The 19,552-nt window shown below is 53.6% G+C and overlaps 1 protein-coding gene across 1 annotated transcript in view; it reads right to left on the bottom strand.

Moving 5' to 3' along the window:
- sptbn5 (spectrin, beta, non-erythrocytic 5) overlaps positions 1-19,552 on the bottom strand; it is a 781,023-nt gene that overhangs the window by 695,190 nt on the left and 66,281 nt on the right. Inside the window, 2 exon segments of the mRNA XM_086003837.1 lie at positions 13,657-14,288; positions 15,725-15,953. Coding sequence (XP_085859963.1) covers positions 13,657-14,288; positions 15,725-15,953 — 861 coding nt within the window.

Genomic DNA, 19,552 nt, shown 5'->3' with positions numbered 1-19,552 from the left:
CCACCGACCCACCTGTCTCTGAAAGGACAGTGTCTGACCCACTGACCCACCCAGTCTCTGATTGGACAGTGTCTGACCCACCGACCCACCTCGTCTCTGAAAGCACATTGTCTGACCCACTGACCCACCCAGTCTCTGAAAGGACAGTGTCTGACCCACTGACCCACCCAGTCTCTGAAAGGACAGTGTCTGACCCACTGACCCACCCAGTCTCTGAAAGGACAGTGTCTGACCCACTGACCCACCCAGTCCCTCAGAGGACAGTGTCTGACCCACCGACCCACCTGTCTCTGAAAGGACAGTGTCTGACCCACTGACCCACCCAGTCTCTGATTGGACAGTGTCTGACCCACCGACCCACCTCGTCTCTGAAAGCACATTGTCTGACCCACTGACCCACCCAGTCTCTGAAAGGACAGTGTCTGACCCACCGACCCACCCAGTCCCTGAAAGGACAGTGTCTGACCAACCGACCCACCCAGTCCCTCAGAGGACAGTGTCTGACCCACCGAACCACCTGGTCTCTGAAATAACAGTGTCTGACCCACCGACCCACCCAGTCTCTGATTGGACAGTGTCTGACCCACCGACCCACCCAGTCCCTGAAAGGACAGTGTCTGACCCACTGACCCACCCAGTCCCTCAGAGGACAGTGTCTGACCCACTGACCCACCCAGTCTCTGAAAGGACAGTGTTTGACCCACCATCCCACCCAGTCCCTGAAAGGACAGTGTCTGACCCACTGACCCACCCAGTCCCTCAGAGGACAGTGTCTGACCCACTGACCCACCCAGTCTCTGAAAGGACAGTGTCTGACCCACCGACCCACACAGTCCCTGAAAGGACAGTGTCTGACCCACCGACCCACCCAGTCCCTCAGAGGACAGTGTCTGACCCACTGACCCACTCAGTCCCTGAAAGGAGAGTGTCTGACCCACCGACCCACCCAGTCTCTGAAAGGACAGTGTCTGACCCACTGACCCACCCAGTCTCTGAAAGGACAGTGTCTGACCCACCGACCCACCCACTCTCTGAAAGGACAGTGTCTGACCCACTGACCCACCCAGTCCCTCAGAGGACAGTGTCTGACCCACTGACCCACCCAGTCTCTGAAAGGATAGTGTCTGACCCACCGACCCACCCAGTCTCTGAAAGGACAGTGTCTGACTCACCGACCCACCCAGTCGCTGAAAGGACAGTGTCTGACCCACCAACCCACCCAGTCCCTGAAAGGGCAGTGTCTGACCCACCGACCCACCCAGTTTCTGAAAGGACAGTGTCTGACCCACTGACCCACCCAGTCTCTGATTGGACAGTGTCTGACCCACCGACCCACCTAGTATCTGAAAGGACAGTGTCTGACCCACCGACCCACCCAGTCTCTGAAAGGACAGTGTCTGACCCACCGACCCACCCAGTCCCTGAAAGGACAGTGTCTGACCCACTGACCCACCCAGTTCCTCAGAGGACAGTGTCTGACCCACTGACCCACCCAGTCTCTGAAAGGACAGTGTCTGACCCACCGACCCACACAGTCCCTGAAAGGACAGTGTCTGACCCACCGACCCACCCAGTCCCTCAGAGGACAGTGTCTGACCCACTGACCCACTCAGTCCCTGAAAGGAGAGTGTCTGACCCACCGACCCACCCAGTCTCTGAAAGGACAGTGTCTGACCCACTGACCCACCCAGTCTCTGAAAGGACAGTGTCTGACCCACTGACCCACCCAGTCTCTGAAAGGACAGTGTCTGACCCACTGACCCACCCAGTCCCTCAGAGGACAGTGTCTGACCCACTGACCCACCCAGTCTCTGAAAGGATAGTGTCTGACCCACCGACCCACCCAGTCTCTGAAAGGACAGTGTCTGACCCACCGACCCACCCAGTCGCTGAAAGGACAGTGTCTGACCCACTGACCCACCCAGTCTCTGAAAGGACAGTGTCTGAGCCACCCAGTCTCTGAAAGGACAGTGTCTGACCCACTGAGTCTCTGATTGGACAGTGTCTGACCCACCGACCCACCCAGTCTCTGAAAGGAAAGTGTCTGACCCACCGACCCACCCAGTCCCTGAAAGGACAGTGTCTGACCAACCGACCCACCCAGTCCCTCAGAGGACAGTGTCTGACCCACCGACCCACCCAGTCTCTGATTGGATAGTGTCTGACCCACCGACCCACCCAGTCTCTGATTGGACAGTGTCTGACCCACCGACCCACCCAGTCCCTGAAAGGACAGTGTCTGACCCACTGACCCACCCAGTCCCTCAGAGGACAGTGTCTGACCCACTCACCCACCCAGTCTCTGAAAGGACAGTGTTTGACCCACCATCCCACCCAGTCCCTGAAAGGACAGTGTCTGAACCACTGACCCACCCACTCTCTGAAAGGACAGTGTCTGACCCACCGACCCACCCAGTCTCTGAAAGGACAGTCTCTGACCCACCGACCCACCCAGTCCCTGAAAGGACAGTGTCTGACCCACCGACCCACCCAGTCTCTGAAAGGACAGTGTCTGACCCACCGACCCACCCAGTCACTGAAAGGACAGTGTCTGACTCACCCAGTCTCTGAAAGGACATTCTCTGACCCACCGACCCACCCCGTCCCTGAAAGGACAGTGTCTGACCCACGGACCCACCCAGTCTCTGAAAGGACAGTCTCTGACCCACCGACCCACCCAGTCCCTGAAAGGACAGTGTCTGACCCACCGACCCACCCAGTCTCTGAAAGGACAGTGTCTGACCCACCGACCCACCCAGTCCCTGAAAGGACAGTGTCTGACCCACCCAGTCTCTGAAAGGACATTCTCTGACCCACTGACCCACCCAGTCTCTGAAAGGACAGTGTCTGACCCACCGACCCACCCAGTCTCTGACCCACCGACCCACCCAGTCTCTGAAAGGACAGTGTCTGACTCACCGACCCACCCAGTTTCTGAAAGGACAGTGTCTGACCCACCCAGTCTCTGAAAGGACAGTCTCTGACCCACCGACCCACCCAGTCCCTGAAAGGACAGTGTCTGACCCACCGACCCACCCAGTCTCTGAAAGGACAGTCTCTGACCCACCGACCCACCCAGTATCTGAAAGGACAGTGTCTGACCCACCGATCCACTCAGTCTCTGAAAGGACAGTGATTGACCCACCGATCCACCCAGTCCCTGAAAGGACAGTGTCTGACCCACTGACCCACCCAGTCTCTGGAAGGACAGTGTCTGACCCACCGACCCACCCAGTCTCTGAAAGGACAGTGTCTGACCCACTGACCCACCCAGTCTCTTAAAGGACAGTGTCTGACCCACCGACCCACCCACTCTCTGAAAGGACAGTGTCTGACCCACTGACCCACCCAGTCTCTGCAAGGACAGTGTCTGACCAACCGACCCACCCAGTCTCTGAAAGGACAGTGTCTGACCCACCGACCCACCCAGTCTCTGATTGGACAGTGTCTGACCCACCGACCCACCCAGTCTCTGAAAGGACAGTGTCTGACCCACCGACCCACCCAGTCCCTGAAAGGGCAGTGTCTGACCCACCGACCCACCCAGTTTCTGAAAGGACAGTGTCTGACCCACTGACCCACCCAGTCTCTGATTGGACAGTGTCTGACCCACCGACCCACCTAGTATCTGAAAGGACAGTGTCTGACCCACCGACCCACCCAGTCTCTGAAAGGACAGTGTCTGACCCACCGACCCACCCAGTCCCTGAAAGGACAGTGTCTGACCCACTGACCCACCCAGTTCCTCAGAGGACAGTGTCTGACCCACTGACCCTCTCAGTCCCTGAAAGGAGAGTGTCTGACCCACCGACCCACCCAGTCTCTGAAAGGACAGTGTCTGACCCACTGACCCACCCAGTCTCTGAAAGGACAGTGTCTGACCCACTGACCCACCCAGTCTCTGAAAGGACAGTGTCTGACCCACTGACCCACCCAGTCCCTCAGAGGACAGTGTCTGACCCACTGACCCACCCAGTCTCTGAAAGGATAGTGTCTGACCCACCGACCCACACAGTCCCTGAAAGGACAGTGTCTGACCCACCGACCCACCCAGTCCCTCAGAGGACAGTGTCTGACCCACTGACCCTCTCAGTCCCTGAAAGGAGAGTGTCTGACCCACCGACCCACCCAGTCTCTGAAAGGAGTGTCTGACCCACCGACCCACCCAGTCGCTGAAAGGACAGTGTCTGACCCACCGACCCACCCAGTCCCTGAAAGGGCAGTGTCTGACCCACCGACCCACCCAGTTTCTGAAAGGACAGTGTCTGACCCACTGACCCACCCAGTCTCTGAAAGGAAAGTGTCTGACCCACTGACCCACCCAGTCTCTGATTGGACAGTGTCTGACCCTCCGACCCACCCAGTCTCTGAAAGGACAGTGTCTGACCCACTGACCCACCCAGTCTCTGAAAGGACAGTGTCTGACCCACTGACCCACCCAGTCTCTGAAAGGATAGTGTCTGACCCACCGACCCACCCAGTCTCTGAAAGGACAGTGTCTGACCCACTGACCCACCCAGTCTCTGAAAGGACAGTGTCTGACCCACTGACCCACCCAGTCCCTCAGAGGACAGTGTCTGACCCACCGACCCACCTGTCTCTGAAAGGACAGTGTCTGACCCACTGACCCACCCAGTCTCTGATTGGACAGTGTCTGACCCACCGACCCACCTCGTCTCTGAAAGCACATTGTCTGACTCACTGACCCACCCAGTCTCTGAAAGGACAGTGTCTGACCCACTGACCCACCCAGTCTCTGAAAGGACAGTGTCTGACCCACTGACCCACCCAGTCTCTGAAAGGACAGTGTCTGACCCACTGACCCACCCAGTCCCTCAGAGGACAGTGTCTGACCCACCGACCCACCTGTCTCTGAAAGGACAGTGTCTGACCCACTGACCCACCCAGTCTCTGATTGGACAGTGTCTGACCCACCGACCCACCTCGTCTCTGAAAGCACATTGTCTGACCCACTGACCCACCCAGTCTCTGAAAGGACAGTGTCTGACCCACCGACCCACCCAGTCCCTGAAAGGACAGTGTCTGACCAACCGACCCACCCAGTCCCTCAGAGGACAGTGTCTGACCCACCGAACCACCTGGTCTCTGAAATAACAGTGTCTGACCCACCGACCCACCCAGTCTCTGATTGGACAGTGTCTGACCCACCGACCCACCCAGTCCCTGAAAGGACAGTGTCTGACCCACTGACCCACCCAGTCCCTCAGAGGACAGTGTCTGACCCACTGACCCACCCAGTCTCTGAAAGGACAGTGTTTGACCCACCATCCCACCCAGTCCCTGAAAGGACAGTGTCTGACCCACTGACCCACCCAGTCCCTCAGAGGACAGTGTCTGACCCACTGACCCACCCAGTCTCTGAAAGGACAGTGTCTGACCCACCGACCCACACAGTCCCTGAAAGGACAGTGTTTGACCCACCGACCCACCCAGTCCCTCAGAGGACAGTGTCTGACCCACTGACCCACTCAGTCCCTGAAAGGAGAGTGTCTGACCCACCGACCCACCCAGTCTCTGAAAGGACAGTGTCTGACCCACTGACCCACCCAGTCTCTGAAAGGACAGTGTCTGACCCACCGACCCACCCACTCTCTGAAAGGACAGTGTCTGACCCACTGACCCACCCAGTCCCTCAGAGGACAGTGTCTGACCCACTGACCCACCCAGTCTCTGAAAGGATAGTGTCTGACCCACCGACCCACCCAGTCTCTGAAAGGACAGTGTCTGACTCACCGACCCACCCAGTCGCTGAAAGGACAGTGTCTGACCCACCGACCCACCCAGTCCCTGAAAGGGCAGTGTCTGACCCACCGACCCACCCACTCTCTGAAAGGACAGTGTCTGACCCACTGACCCACCCAGTCTCTGATTGGACAGTGTCTGACCCACCGACCCACCTAGTATCTGAAAGGACAGTGTCTGACCCACCGACCCACCCAGTCTCTGAAAGGACAGTGTCTGACCCACCGACCCACCCAGTCCCTGAAAGGACAGTGTCTGACCCACTGACCCACCCAGTTCCTCAGAGGACAGTGTCTGACCCACTGACCCACCCAGTCTCTGAAAGGACAGTGTCTGACCCACCGACCCACACAGTCCCTGAAAGGACAGTGTCTGACCCACCGACCCACCCAGTCCCTCAGAGGACAGTGTCTGACCCACTGACCCACTCAGTCCCTGAAAGGAGAGTGTCTGACCCACCGACCCACCCAGTCTCTGAAAGGACAGTGTCTGACCCACTGACCCACCCAGTCTCTGAAAGGACAGTGTCTGACCCACTGACCCACCCAGTCTCTGAAAGGACAGTGTCTGACCCACTGACCCACCCAGTCCCTCAGAGGACAGTGTCTGACCCACTGACCCACCCAGTCTCTGAAAGGATAGTGTCTGACCCACCGACCCACCCAGTCTCTGAAAGGACAGTGTCTGACCCACCGACCCACCCAGTCGCTGAAAGGACAGTGTCTGACCCACTGACCCACCCAGTCTCTGAAAGGACAGTGTCTGAGCCACCCAGTCTCTGAAAGGACAGTGTCTGACCCACTGAGTCTCTGATTGGACAGTGTCTGACCCACCGACCCAACCAGTCCCTGAAAGGACAGTGTCTGACCCACCGACCCACCCAGTCTCTGAAAGGAAAGTGTCTGACCCACTGACCCACCCAGTCTCTGATGGGACAGTGTCTGACCCTCCGACCCACCCAGTCTCTGAAAGGACAGTGTCTGACCCACTGACCCACCCAGTCTCTGAAAGGACAGTGTCTGACCCACTGACCCACCCAGTCTCTGAAAGGATAGTGTCTGACCCACTGACCCACCCAGTCCCTCAGAGGACAGTGTCTGACCCACCGACCCACCTGTCTCTGAAAGGACAGTGTCTGACCCACTGACCCACCCAGTCTCTGATTGGACAGTGTCTGACCCACCGACCCACCTAGTCTCTGAAAGCACATTGTCTGACCCACTGACCCACCCAGTCTCTGAAAGGACAGTGTCTGACCCACCGACCCACCCAGTCCCTGAAAGGACAGTGTCTGACCAACCGACCCACCCAGTCCCTCAGAGGACAGTGTCTGACCCACCGAACCACCTGGTCTCTGAAATAACAGTGTCTGACCCACCGACCCACCCAGTCTCTGATTGGACAGTGTCTGACCCACCGACCCACCCAGTCCCTGAAAGGACAGTGTCTGACCCACTGACCCCCCCAGTCCCTCAGAGGACAGTGTCTGACCCACTGACCCACCCAGTCTCTGAAAGGACAGTGTTTGACCCACCATCCCACCCAGTCCCTGAAAGGACAATGTCTGACCCACTGACCCACCCAGTCCCTCAGAGGACAGTGTCTGACCCACTGACCCAACCAGTCCCTGAAAGGACAGTGTCTGACACACCGACCCACCCAGTCTCTGAAAGGACAGTCTCTGACCCACCGACCCACCCAGTCCCTGAAAGGACAGTGTCTGACCCACCGACCCACCCAGTCTCTGAAAGGACAGTGTCTGACCCACCGACCCACCCAGTCCCTGAAAGGACAGTGTCTGACCCACCCAGTCTCTGAAAGGACATTCTCTGACCCACCGACCCACCCCGTCCATGAAAGGACAGTGTCTGACCCACCGACCCACCCAGTCTCTGACCCACCGACCCACCCAGTCTCTGAAAGGACAGTGTCTGACCCACCGACCCACCCAGTTTCTGAAAGGACAGTGTCTGACCCACCCAGTCTCTGAAAGGACAGTCTCTGACCCACCGACCCACCCAGTCCCTGAAAGGACAGTGTCTGACCCACCGACCCACCCAGTCTCTGAAAGGACAGTCTCTGACCCACCGACCCACCCAGTCTCTGAAAGGACAGTGTCTGACCCACCGACCCACTCAGTCTCTGAAAGGACAGTGATTGACCCACCGATCCACCCAGTCCCTGAAAGGACAGTGTCTGACCCACTGACCCACCCAGTCTCTGGAAGGACAGTGTCTGACCCACCGACCCACCCAGTCTCTGAAAGGACAGTGTCTGACCCACTGACCCACCCAGTCTCTGAAAGGACAGTGTCTGACCCACTGACCCACCCAGTCTCTGAAAGGATAGTGTCTGACCCACCGACCCACCCAGTCTCTGCAAGGACAGTGTCTGACCAACCGACCCACCCAGTCTCTGAAAGGACAGTGTCTGACCCACCGACCCACCCAGTCTCTGATTGGACAGTGTCTGACCCTCCGACCCACCCAGTCTCTGAAAGGACAGTGTCTGACCCACTGACCCACCCAGTCTCTGAAAGGACAGTGTCTGACCCACTGACCCACCCAGTCTCTGAAAGGATAGTGTCTGACCCACCGACCCACCCAGTCTCTGAAAGGACAGTGTCTGACCCACTGACCCACCCAGTCTCTGAAAGGACAGTGTCTGACCCACTGACCCACCCAGTCCCTCAGAGGACAGTGTCTGACCCACCGACCCACCTGTCTCTGAAAGGACAGTGTCTGACCCACTGACCCACCCAGTCTCTGATTGGACAGTGTCTGACCCACCGACCCACCTCGTCTCTGAAAGCACATTGTCTGACCCACTGACCCACCCAGTCTCTGAAAGGACAGTGTCTGACCCACTGACCCACCCAGTCTCTGAAAGGACAGTGTCTGACCCACTGACCCACCCAGTCTCTGAAAGGACAGTGTCTGACCCACTGACCCACCCAGTCCCTCAGAGGACAGTGTCTGACCCACCGACCCACCTGTCTCTGAAAGGACAGTGTCTGACCCACTGACCCACCCAGTCTCTGATTGGACAGTGTCTGACCCACCGACCCACTTCGTCTCTGAAAGCACATTGTCTGACCCACTGACCCACCCAGTCTCTGAAAGGACAGTGTCTGACCCACCGACCCACCCAGTCCCTGAAAGGACAGTGTCTGACCAACCGACCCACCCAGTCCCTCAGAGGACAGTGTCTGACCCACCGAACCACCTGGTCTCTGAAATAACAGTGTCTGACCCACCGACCCACCCAGTCTCTGATTGGACAGTGTCTGACCCACCGACGCACCCAGTCCCTGAAAGGACAGTGTCTGACCCACTGACCCACCCAGTCCCTCAGAGGACAGTGTCTGACCCACTGACCCACCCAGTCTCTGAAAGGACAGTGTTTGACCCACCATCCCACCCAGTCCCTGAAAGGACAGTGTCTGACCCACTGACCCACCCAGTCCCTCAGAGGACAGTGTCTGACCCACTGACCCACCCAGTCTCTGAAAGGACAGTGTCTGACCCACCGACCCACACAGTCCCTGAAAGGACAGTGTTTGACCCACCGACCCACCCAGTCCCTCAGAGGACAGTGTCTGACCCACTGACCCACTCAGTCCCTGAAAGGAGAGTGTCTGACCCACCGACCCACCCAGTCTCTGAAAGGACAGTGTCTGACCCACTGACCCACCCAGTCTCTGAAAGGACAGTGTCTGACCCACCGACCCACCCACTCTCTGAAAGGACAGTGTCTGACCCACTGACCCACCCAGTCCCTCAGAGGACAGTGTCTGACCCACTGACCCACCCAGTCTCTGAAAGGATAGTGTCTGACCCACCGACCCACCCAGTCTCTGAAAGGACAGTGTCTGACTCACCGACCCACCCAGTCGCTGAAAGGACAGTGTCTGACCCACCGACCCACCCAGTCCCTGAAAGGGCAGTGTCTGACCCACCGACCCACCCACTCTCTGAAAGGACAGTGTCTGACCCACTGACCCACCCAGTCTCTGATTGGACAGTGTCTGACCCACCGACCCACCTAGTATCTGAAAGGACAGTGTCTGACCCACCGACCCACCCAGTCTCTGAAAGGACAGTGTCTGACCCACCGACCCACCCAGTCCCTGAAAGGACAGTGTCTGACCCACTGACCCACCCAGTTCCTCAGAGGACAGTGTCTGACCCACTGACCCACCCAGTCTCTGAAAGGACAGTGTCTGACCCACCGACCCACACAGTCCCTGAAAGGACAGTGTCTGACCCACCGACCCACCCAGTCCCTCAGAGGACAGTGTCTGACCCACTGACCCACTCAGTCCCTGAAAGGAGAGTGTCTGACCCACCGACCCACCCAGTCTCTGAAAGGACAGTGTCTGACCCACTGACCCACCCAGTCTCTGAAAGGACAGTGTCTGACCCACTGACCCACCCAGTCTCTGAAAGGACAGTGTCTGACCCACTGACCCACCCAGTCCCTCAGAGGACAGTGTCTGACCCACTGACCCACCCAGTCTCTGAAAGGATAGTGTCTGACCCACCGACCCACCCAGTCTCTGAAAGGACAGTGTCTGACCCACCGACCCACCCAGTCGCTGAAAGGACAGTGTCTGACCCACTGACCCACCCAGTCTCTGAAAGGACAGTGTCTGAGCCACCCAGTCTCTGAAAGGACAGTGTCTGACCCACTGAGTCTCTGATTGGACAGTGTCTGACCCACCGACCCAACCAGTCCCTGAAAGGACAGTGTCTGACCCACCGACCCACCCAGTCTCTGAAAGGAAAGTGTCTGACCCACTGACCCACCCAGTCTCTGATGGGACAGTGTCTGACCCTCCGACCCACCCAGTCTCTGAAAGGACAGTGTCTGACCCACTGACCCACCCAGTCTCTGAAAGGACAGTGTCTGACCCACTGACCCACCCAGTCTCTGAAAGGATAGTGTCTGACCCACTGACCCACCCAGTCCCTCAGAGGACAGTGTCTGACCCACCGACCCACCTGTCTCTGAAAGGACAGTGTCTGACCCACTGACCCACCCAGTCTCTGATTGGACAGTGTCTGACCCACCGACCCACCTAGTCTCTGAAAGCACATTGTCTGACCCACTGACCCACCCAGTCTCTGAAAGGACAGTGTCTGACCCACCGACCCACCCAGTCCCTGAAAGGACAGTGTCTGACCAACCGACCCACCCAGTCCCTCAGAGGACAGTGTCTGACCCACCGAACCACCTGGTCTCTGAAATAACAGTGTCTGACCCACCGACCCACCCAGTCTCTGATTGGACAGTGTCTGACCCACCGACCCACCCAGTCCCTGAAAGGACAGTGTCTGACCCACTGACCCACCCAGTCCCTCAGAGGACAGTGTCTGACCCACTGACCCACCCAGTCTCTGAAAGGACAGTGTTTGACCCACCATCCCACCCAGTCCCTGAAAGGACAGTGTCTGACCCACTGACCCACCCAGTCCCTCAGAGGACAGTGTCTGACCCACTGACCCAACCAGTCCCTGAAAGGACAGTGTCTGACACACCGACCCACCCAGTCTCTGAAAGGACAGTCTCTGACCCACCGACCCACCCAGTCCCTGAAAGGACAGTGTCTGACCCACCGACCCACCCAGTCTCTGAAAGGACAGTGTCTGACCCACCGACCCACCCAGTCCCTGAAAGGACAGTGTCTGACCCACCCAGTCTCTGAAAGGACATTCTCTGACCCACCGACCCACCCCGTCCCTGAAAGGACAGTGTCTGACCCACCGACCCACCCAGTCTCTGACCCACCGACCCACCCAGTCTCTGAAAGGACAGTGTCTGACCCACCGACCCACCCAGTTTCTGAAAGGACAGTGTCTGACCCACCCAGTCTCTGAAAGGACAGTCTCTGACCCACCGACCCACCCAGTCCCTGAAAGGACAGTGTCTGACCCACCGACCCACCCAGTCTCTGAAAGGACAGTCTCTGACCCACCGACCCACCCAGTCTCTGAAAGGACAGTGTCTGACCCACCGACCCACTCAGTCTCTGAAAGGACAGTGATTGACCCACCGATCCACCCAGTCCCTGAAAGGACAGTGTCTGACCCACTGACCCACCCAGTCTCTGGAAGGACAGTGTCTGACCCACCGACCCACCCAGTCTCTGAAAGGACAGTGTCTGACCCAATGACCCACCCAGTCTCTGAAAGGACAGTGTCTGACCCACCGACCCACCCACTCTCTGAAAGGACAGTGTCTGACCCACTGACCCACCCAGTCTCTGCAAGGACAGTGTCTGACCAACCGACCCACCCAGTCTCTGAAAGGACAGTGTCTGACCCACCGACCCACCCAGTCTCTGATTGGACAGTGTCTGACCCACCGACCCACCCAGTCTCTGAAAGGACAGTGTCTGACCCACCGACCCACCCAGTCTCTGATTGGACAGTGTCTGACCCACCGACCCACCCAGTCTCTGAAAGGACAGTGTCTGACCCACCGACCCACCCAGTCCCTGAAAGGGCAGTGTCTGACCCACCGACCCACCCAGTCTCTGAAAGGACAGTGTCTGACCCACTGACCCACCCAGTCTCTGAAAGGACAGTGTCTGACCCACTGACCCACCCAGTCTCTGAAAGGATAGTGTCTGACCCACTGACCCACCCAGTCCCTCAGAGGACAGTGTCTGACCCACCGACCCACCCTGTCTCTGAAAGGACAGTGTCTGACCCACTGACCCACCCAGTCTCTGATTGGACAGTGTCTGACCCACCGACCCACCTAGTCTCTGAAAGCACATTGTCTGATCCACCGACCCTCCCAGTCTCTGAAAGGACAGTGTCTGACCCACTGACCCACCCAGTCTCTGATTGGACAGTGTCTGACCCACCGACCCACCCTGTCCCTGAAAGGACAGTGTCTGACCCACTGACCCACCCAGTCCCTCAGAGGACAGTGTCTGACCCACTGACCCACCCAGTCTCTGAAAGGACAGTGTCTGACCCACCGACCCACCCAGTCCCTGAAAGGACAGTGTCTGACCAACCGACCCACCCAGTCCCTCAGAGGACTGTGTCTGACCCACCGAACCACCTGGTCTCTGAAATAACAGTGTCTGACCCACCGACCCACCCAGTCTCTGATTGGACAGTGTCTGACCCACCGACCCACCCAGTCCCTGAAAGGACAGTGTCTGACCCACTGACCCACCCAGTCCCTCAGAGGACAGTGTCTGACCCACTGACCCACCCAGTCTCTGAAAGGACAGTGTCTGACCCACCATCCCACCCAGTCCCTGAAAGGACAGTGTCTGACCCACTGACCCACCCAGTCCCTCAGAGGACAGTGTCTGACCCACTGACCCAACCAGTCCCTGAAAGGACCGTGTCTGACCCACCGACCCACCCAGTCTCTGAAAGGACAGTCTCTGACCCACCGACCCACCCAGTCCCTGAAAGGACAGTATCTGACCCACCCAGTCTCTGAAAGGACATTCTCTGACCCACCGACCCACCCCGTCCCTGAAAGGACAGTGTCTGACCCACCGACCCACCCAGTCTCTGAAAGGGCAGTGACTGACCCACTGACCCACCCAGCCTCTGAAAGGACAGTGCCTGACCCACTGACCCACCCAGCCTCTGAAAGGACAGTGTCTGACACACTGACCCACCCAGTCTCTGAAAGTTCATTGTCTGACTCATCGACCCACCCAGTCCCTGAAAGTTCAGTGTCTGAGCCACTGACCCACCCAGTCTCTGATTGGACAGTGTCTGACACACTGACCCACCCAGTCTCTGAAAGTTCAGTCTCTGACCCACTGACCCACCCAGTCCCTTGAAGGAACAGTTGTTGATCCAAACCACAATTATATTAGACTGAGCTGAAGGGCTAGCAGTAACTCAATCTTACTTCTTCACTATCTGAATCTTGCCATGGTAATTCTCTCTCTCGATGACCTGTGCCATTTCAGCCAGGGCCTTAAACCTCTGCTCCCTGGCAAACACATCAGTGGTGATGGCCTCCTGCCTCTTGGTGGCAGCCTCTGCCTCCTCTACGCTCTCCACATTGACGTTTTGTTTGGCAACAACTGATCTCATATCGCTGAGGTAAGCGTCCCTCAGCATGGCCTTCTTCTGGAACCGCTGCACCAGCTGCTCCAGCCTCTCCAGCCGCAGCATCTCCTTTTGCAGGGCCTTCTCCCGCTCGTATTCAGATTTCTCCAGATTGGCCCAGTGCTTCTCGATGTCGCTCAAGGTCTTCCCCTCTGGAGGGACGTATTGTCTCATGTTGTTGGCCCTCAGTTTCGTCTTGATGTTGAAGAGTTGAGCCTCAATGACTCCTCGCTCCTGATACTTGGGCGGTTTCTCCACTGTGCGGAAGGTTTTGAAGTCTGCCACCAGTTTCTGCATGCCATTCAGTGAGTTGGGGAAGTGGCGGTCATTCAGCTCCCTCACCTTTTCTTTGATCCACCGGAGCAGGTCAGATACCAATACCTGGTATTCGAGTTTGAGGTCTTCAATGTCCTTAAGGAGACCAAGAATCTGTATAACGAACAGAAACCAGAACTCAGTCTCCAATTCAATTATATATTACCAACACTAAGGGAGTTCACTACTTTGTCCAAGGGTATAGCCTTTGAGAATTCCCTCACATGTTGTAAGACCGAGAGTCATCAGCTCAAGCAGATCTACAACAGGCCAGGGAGCCTCAAGGCTCCCTTAAAAAGAAATGAACTCATTTAACTAATGTGAAACTCTGGAGAAATTAAAACTTTTTCTGTTGTGTGATCCCTCCATCTCTCTCCAGTGATTAAAACTCAATTGGTTCTACCCCACCTGCAGCCTGAATGCACCAGTTTAGAAACCTCTACCCTGAGTTACCAACTCACCCATCAGTGAAAATACTATTTTCCTGACTTGTTTGCTCAAAAACAGTCATCATTTTGAACTCCTCTATCAGATCTCCTCTTAACTTCCCCTGTTCTCATGAAAACAGCCCCAATATCTCGAACCTCTCCTCATAACTAAAGCCTCTCATTACTGTTATCATCGTAATGAATCTCTTCTGTTCCCTCTCCATGGCCTTGACATCCTTCCTAAGGTAGGGTGCCCAAAACTGGACATAATATTCCAACAGTGAGAGCAGTCAAAGAGGAAAACCATTCAAATATGGAAAGGAGTCAAAACTAAGGATGAGTACAAAATAGTAAATATTCTAAATGATTACTTCCTCCAAGTATTCACAAAGAAAAGAAAGAATTGGCATGCATATTGATGTAAAAAGACCACTGAGCACTTGGTTTGAGTGTAAAACAAGGCTTTAATCAACTGTTTCACAACCATGAGATTCTAGTTACAAAAACGTCCTGGGCAAGCTGGGCCCACGCCCGAGTATTTATACTCCTTGGACGGCACCACCAGCTGGCCGCCCAGTGTTATTTCATGAGTCATTTCTTCATGAATGATAAGATTCATGACACATATATAGTCTTTCAAGACCTCAGGATGTCCCAAAGTGCTTCATAGCCAATGAAGTACTTTTGAAGTGTAGTCACTGTTGTAATGTAGGAAACATGGCAGCCAATTTTCACACAGTAAGATCCCACGGACAGTAATGAGATAAATGACCAGGTAATCTGTTTTAGTGATGTTAGTTGAGGGATAAATATTAGTCAGGACACCAGGGAGAACTCCCCTGCTCTCCCTCAAATAGTGCCATGGGATCTTTAACGTCCATCTGAGAGGACAGACAGGGCTTTGGTTTAACGTCTCATCTGAGCCATCCTTGAATGAGCCAGCAAAAGTCAATTCCCCAGATACTCAGAAGCAGTTCAAACATACAGTATTTTGTCTAAACCGGGTGAGGTGCCTTAACAGAGCAATAGAGAACAATTGTTTAAATAGTATGATTGAGGGATTCTCCTGAAATAAAACACTATTAATGACATTATAAATAAATAATGGATCACTTGTAGTACCTTAGAAAGCCTCTTCTGCACAGTCTGGTCCTGCTTCATTTTGGAGAAGTAATGGTAGTACAGAGACACATAAGTCATGATGGACTTCTCGTCTGGGTGCGGGATGGCCACATCCTCTGGGTCTAGGAGCGTGGGAATGCCCAGTGTCTTCTCCGCAACAATGAAGGCGTTGACTAGGTTTCTAATCGGCTCGTTTGGTGTCAGGCACTTGTAGTTTATCAGATCAGGTCTGCAAATTATACCAAGAAACTTTCATTAATTAAATACATTTCTTTAACAATATAAGTAACAGAATGGGTCTGTACAACTTATTAACACCAAAATATAAGGCTCAGACTTTGTGTGTGTGTGTGTGTGTGTGACTGTGTGTGTGTGTGAGGGCGAATGTGAGGGTGAGTGTGTCTGTGTGTCTGTACCTATATGTGAGTGTGTGCCTGTGTGCCTGTGTGCCTGTGTGTGTGTGCGTGCGTGTGTGTGCGTGTGCGTCTGTGTCTGTGTCTGTGTGTGTGAGGGTGTGTGTCTGTGTGTGTGTGAGGGTGAGTGTGAGGGTGAGTGTGTCTGTGTCTGTGTGTCTGTACCTATGTGTGAGTGTGTGCCTGTGTGCCTGTGCGTGCGTGTGTGTGTGTGTGTGTGTGTGTGTGCCTGTGTGTGTGTGTGTGCCTGTGTGTGTGTGTGCCTGTGTGTGTGAGAGTGTGTGCGTGTGTGTCTGTGTCTGTGTGTGTGAGGGTGTGTGTCTGAGGGCGAGTGTGAGGGTGAGTGTGTCTGTGTGTCTGTGTCTGTACCTATGTGTGAGTATGTGCCTGTGTGTGTGTGTGTGCGCGTGTGTGTCTGTGTGTGTAAGAACATAAGAACATAAGAAATAGGAGCAGGAGTAGGCCAATCGGCCCCTCGAGCCTGCTCCGCCATTCAATAAGATCATGGCTGATCTGATCCTAACCGCCAATCTACTATCACAGAACTATCTCCTGAATCTAACAGAATTAGACACATGAAATAGGAGCAGGATCAGGCTACACGGCCCCTGGGCCCGCTCCGCTACCCACAGGGCCATGACCGATCCGAACCTAGACTCATGTCCAAATTCCTGCCCGCTCCCCGTAACCTTTAATTCCCTTTACTTCTAGGAAACTGTCTATTTCTGTTTTAAATTTATGTAATGATGTAGCTTCTACAGCTTTTTGGGGCAGCATATTCCATGGACCTACCACCCTCTGAGTGAAGTAGTTCCTCCTCATCTCAGTTTTGAAAGAGCAGCCCCTTATTCTAAGACTATGCCCCCTAGTTCTAGTTTCACCCATCATCGGGAACATCCTCCCCACATCCACCCGATCCAACCCCTTCACAATCTTATATGTTTCAATAAGATCGCCTCTCATTCTTCTGAACTCCAATGAGTAGAGTCCCAATCTACTCAACCTCTCCTCATGTGTCCACCCCCTCATCCCCGGGATTAACCGAGTGAACCTTCTTTGTACTGACTCGAGAGCAAGTATGTCTTTTCTTAAGTATGGACACCAAAACTGTATGCAGTATTCCAGGTGTGGTCTCACCAATACCTTGTACAACTGAAGCAATACCTCCCTATTTTTATATTCTATCCCCCTAGCAATGAAAGCCAACATTCCATTGGCCTTCTTAATCACTTGCTGCACCTGCATACTAACCTTTTGAGTTTCGTGCACCAGGACCCCCAGATCCCTTTGTACTTCAGTACTTTCCAGTTTCTTGCCATTAAGATAATAACTTGCTCTACGATTTTTCCTGCCAAAGTGCATAACCTCACACTTTCCAGTATTGTATTCCATCTGCCAAATCTCTGCCTACTTACTTAGCCTGTCTATGTCCCCTTGCAGGTTTTTTATGTCCTCCTCACTCACTACTTTCCCTCCCATCTTAGTATCATCTGCAAACTTTGATATGTTACACTCGGTCCCTTCCTCCAAATCGTTAATATAGATTGTAAAGAGTTGGGGACCCAGCACTGACCCCTGTGGAACACCACTAGTTACTGATTGCCAGTCCGAGAATGAACCATTTATCCCAACTCTCTGCTTTCTGTTAGATAGCCAATCCTCTATCCATGCCAGAATATTACCTCCAATCCCGTGATTTTTTATCTTAAGCAATAATCTTTTGTGTGGCACCTTGTCAAATGCCTTTTGGAAGTCTAAATACACTATGTCCATTGGTTCCCCTTTATCCACCCTATATGTTACTTCCTCAAAGAACTCCAGCAAATTTGTCAAACATGACTTCCCCTTCATAAAACCATGCTGACTTTGTCCTATTAAATTATGATTATCCAAATGTCCTGTTACAGCCTCCTTAATAATGGACTCCAACATTTTACCTACCACAGATGTTAGGCTAACCGGTCTATAGCTTCCAGCCTTCTGTCTACTGCCCTTTTTAAATAAGGGTGTTACATTAGCAGTTTTCCAGTCTGCCGGGACCTTTGCTGAGTCCAGGGAGTTTTGGAAAATTATTACCAATGCATCCACAATCCCTACCGCCACTTCCCTCAAGACCCTAGGATGTAAGCCATCAGGTCCAGGTGATTTATCCGCCTTGAGTCCCATTATTTTACCGAGTACCACTTCCTTAGTGATTTTGATCATGTTTAGATCCTCCCTCCCTATAGCCCCCTGTTTGTCCAGTGTTGGGATATTCTTAGTGTCTTCTACTGTAAAGACTGATGTAAAATATTCATTCAGTGTTTTTGCCATCTCCACATTTCCCACCATTAATTTCCCGGTCTCATCCTCTAAGGGACCAACATTTACTTTAGCCACCCTTTTTCTTTTTATATAACTATAAAAACTCTTACTATCTGTTTTTATATTTTTTGCTCATTTACTTTCATAATCTATCTTCCCTTTCTTAATCAATCTTTTTGTTATTTTTTGCTGTCTTTTAAAGTTTTCCCAATCCTCTATCCTCCCACTAGATTTGGCTACCTTATATGCCCTTGTTTTTAGTCGAATACTATCCTTAATTTCTTTACTTAGCCACGGATGGCTGTCTTTTCTTTTACACCCTTTTCTTTTCAGTGGAATATTTTTTTTTTGGAAGTTGTAAAATAACTCCTTAAATGTACACCACTGATCATGTATCGTCTTACCCTTTAATCTATTTTCCCAATCCACTCTACTCAATTCCGCTCTCATACCTTCATAGTCTCCTTTATTCAAGCTTAGCACGCTTGTTTGAGATCCAACCTTCTCACCCTCTAATTGAATATGGAATTCAACCATGTTATGGTCACTCATTCCAAGGGGATCCTTTACTAGGACATTTTTAATTAATCCTGTCTCGTTACACAGGACCAGATCGAAGGTTGCTTGCCCCCTGGTCGGTTCAGTTACATACTGCTCAAGAAACCCATCCCTAATACACTCAATGAACTCATCCTCAAGGCAGCCCTGCCCAATTTGATTTGTCCAATTAATATGATAGTTAAAATCCCCCATAATTATAGATGTTCCCTTATTACAAGCCTCAACCGAGTTGCAACTGTTCGGAGGCCTGTAGACTACGCCCACTAGTGTTTTTTTCCCCTTATTATTCCTTATCTCCACCCAAACTGTTTCATTATCCTGATCTTTTGACCTAATATCATTTCTCTGTATTACAGTGATTCCTTCCTTTATTAACATAGCCACCCCACCTCCCCTTCCTTCCTGATCGTTAAATAACCTGGTATGTTTAATTCCCAGGCATTGTCACCTTGCAGCCATGTTTCTGTAATGGCAACAAGATCATACTCATATGTAATTATTTGTGCCATTAACTCGTCTATTTTGTTACGAATGCTACGTGCATTCAGAT

Source organism: Somniosus microcephalus, chromosome 12 (genome assembly GCF_052327205.1).
Source record: "Somniosus microcephalus isolate GS21.2 chromosome 12, FLI_Smic_1.0, whole genome shotgun sequence".
Lineage (NCBI taxonomy): Eukaryota > Metazoa > Chordata > Chondrichthyes > Squaliformes > Somniosidae > Somniosus > Somniosus microcephalus.
Note: the sequence above shows the minus strand (reverse complement) of the source record. Positions and strands in the feature narration are given on the sequence as shown.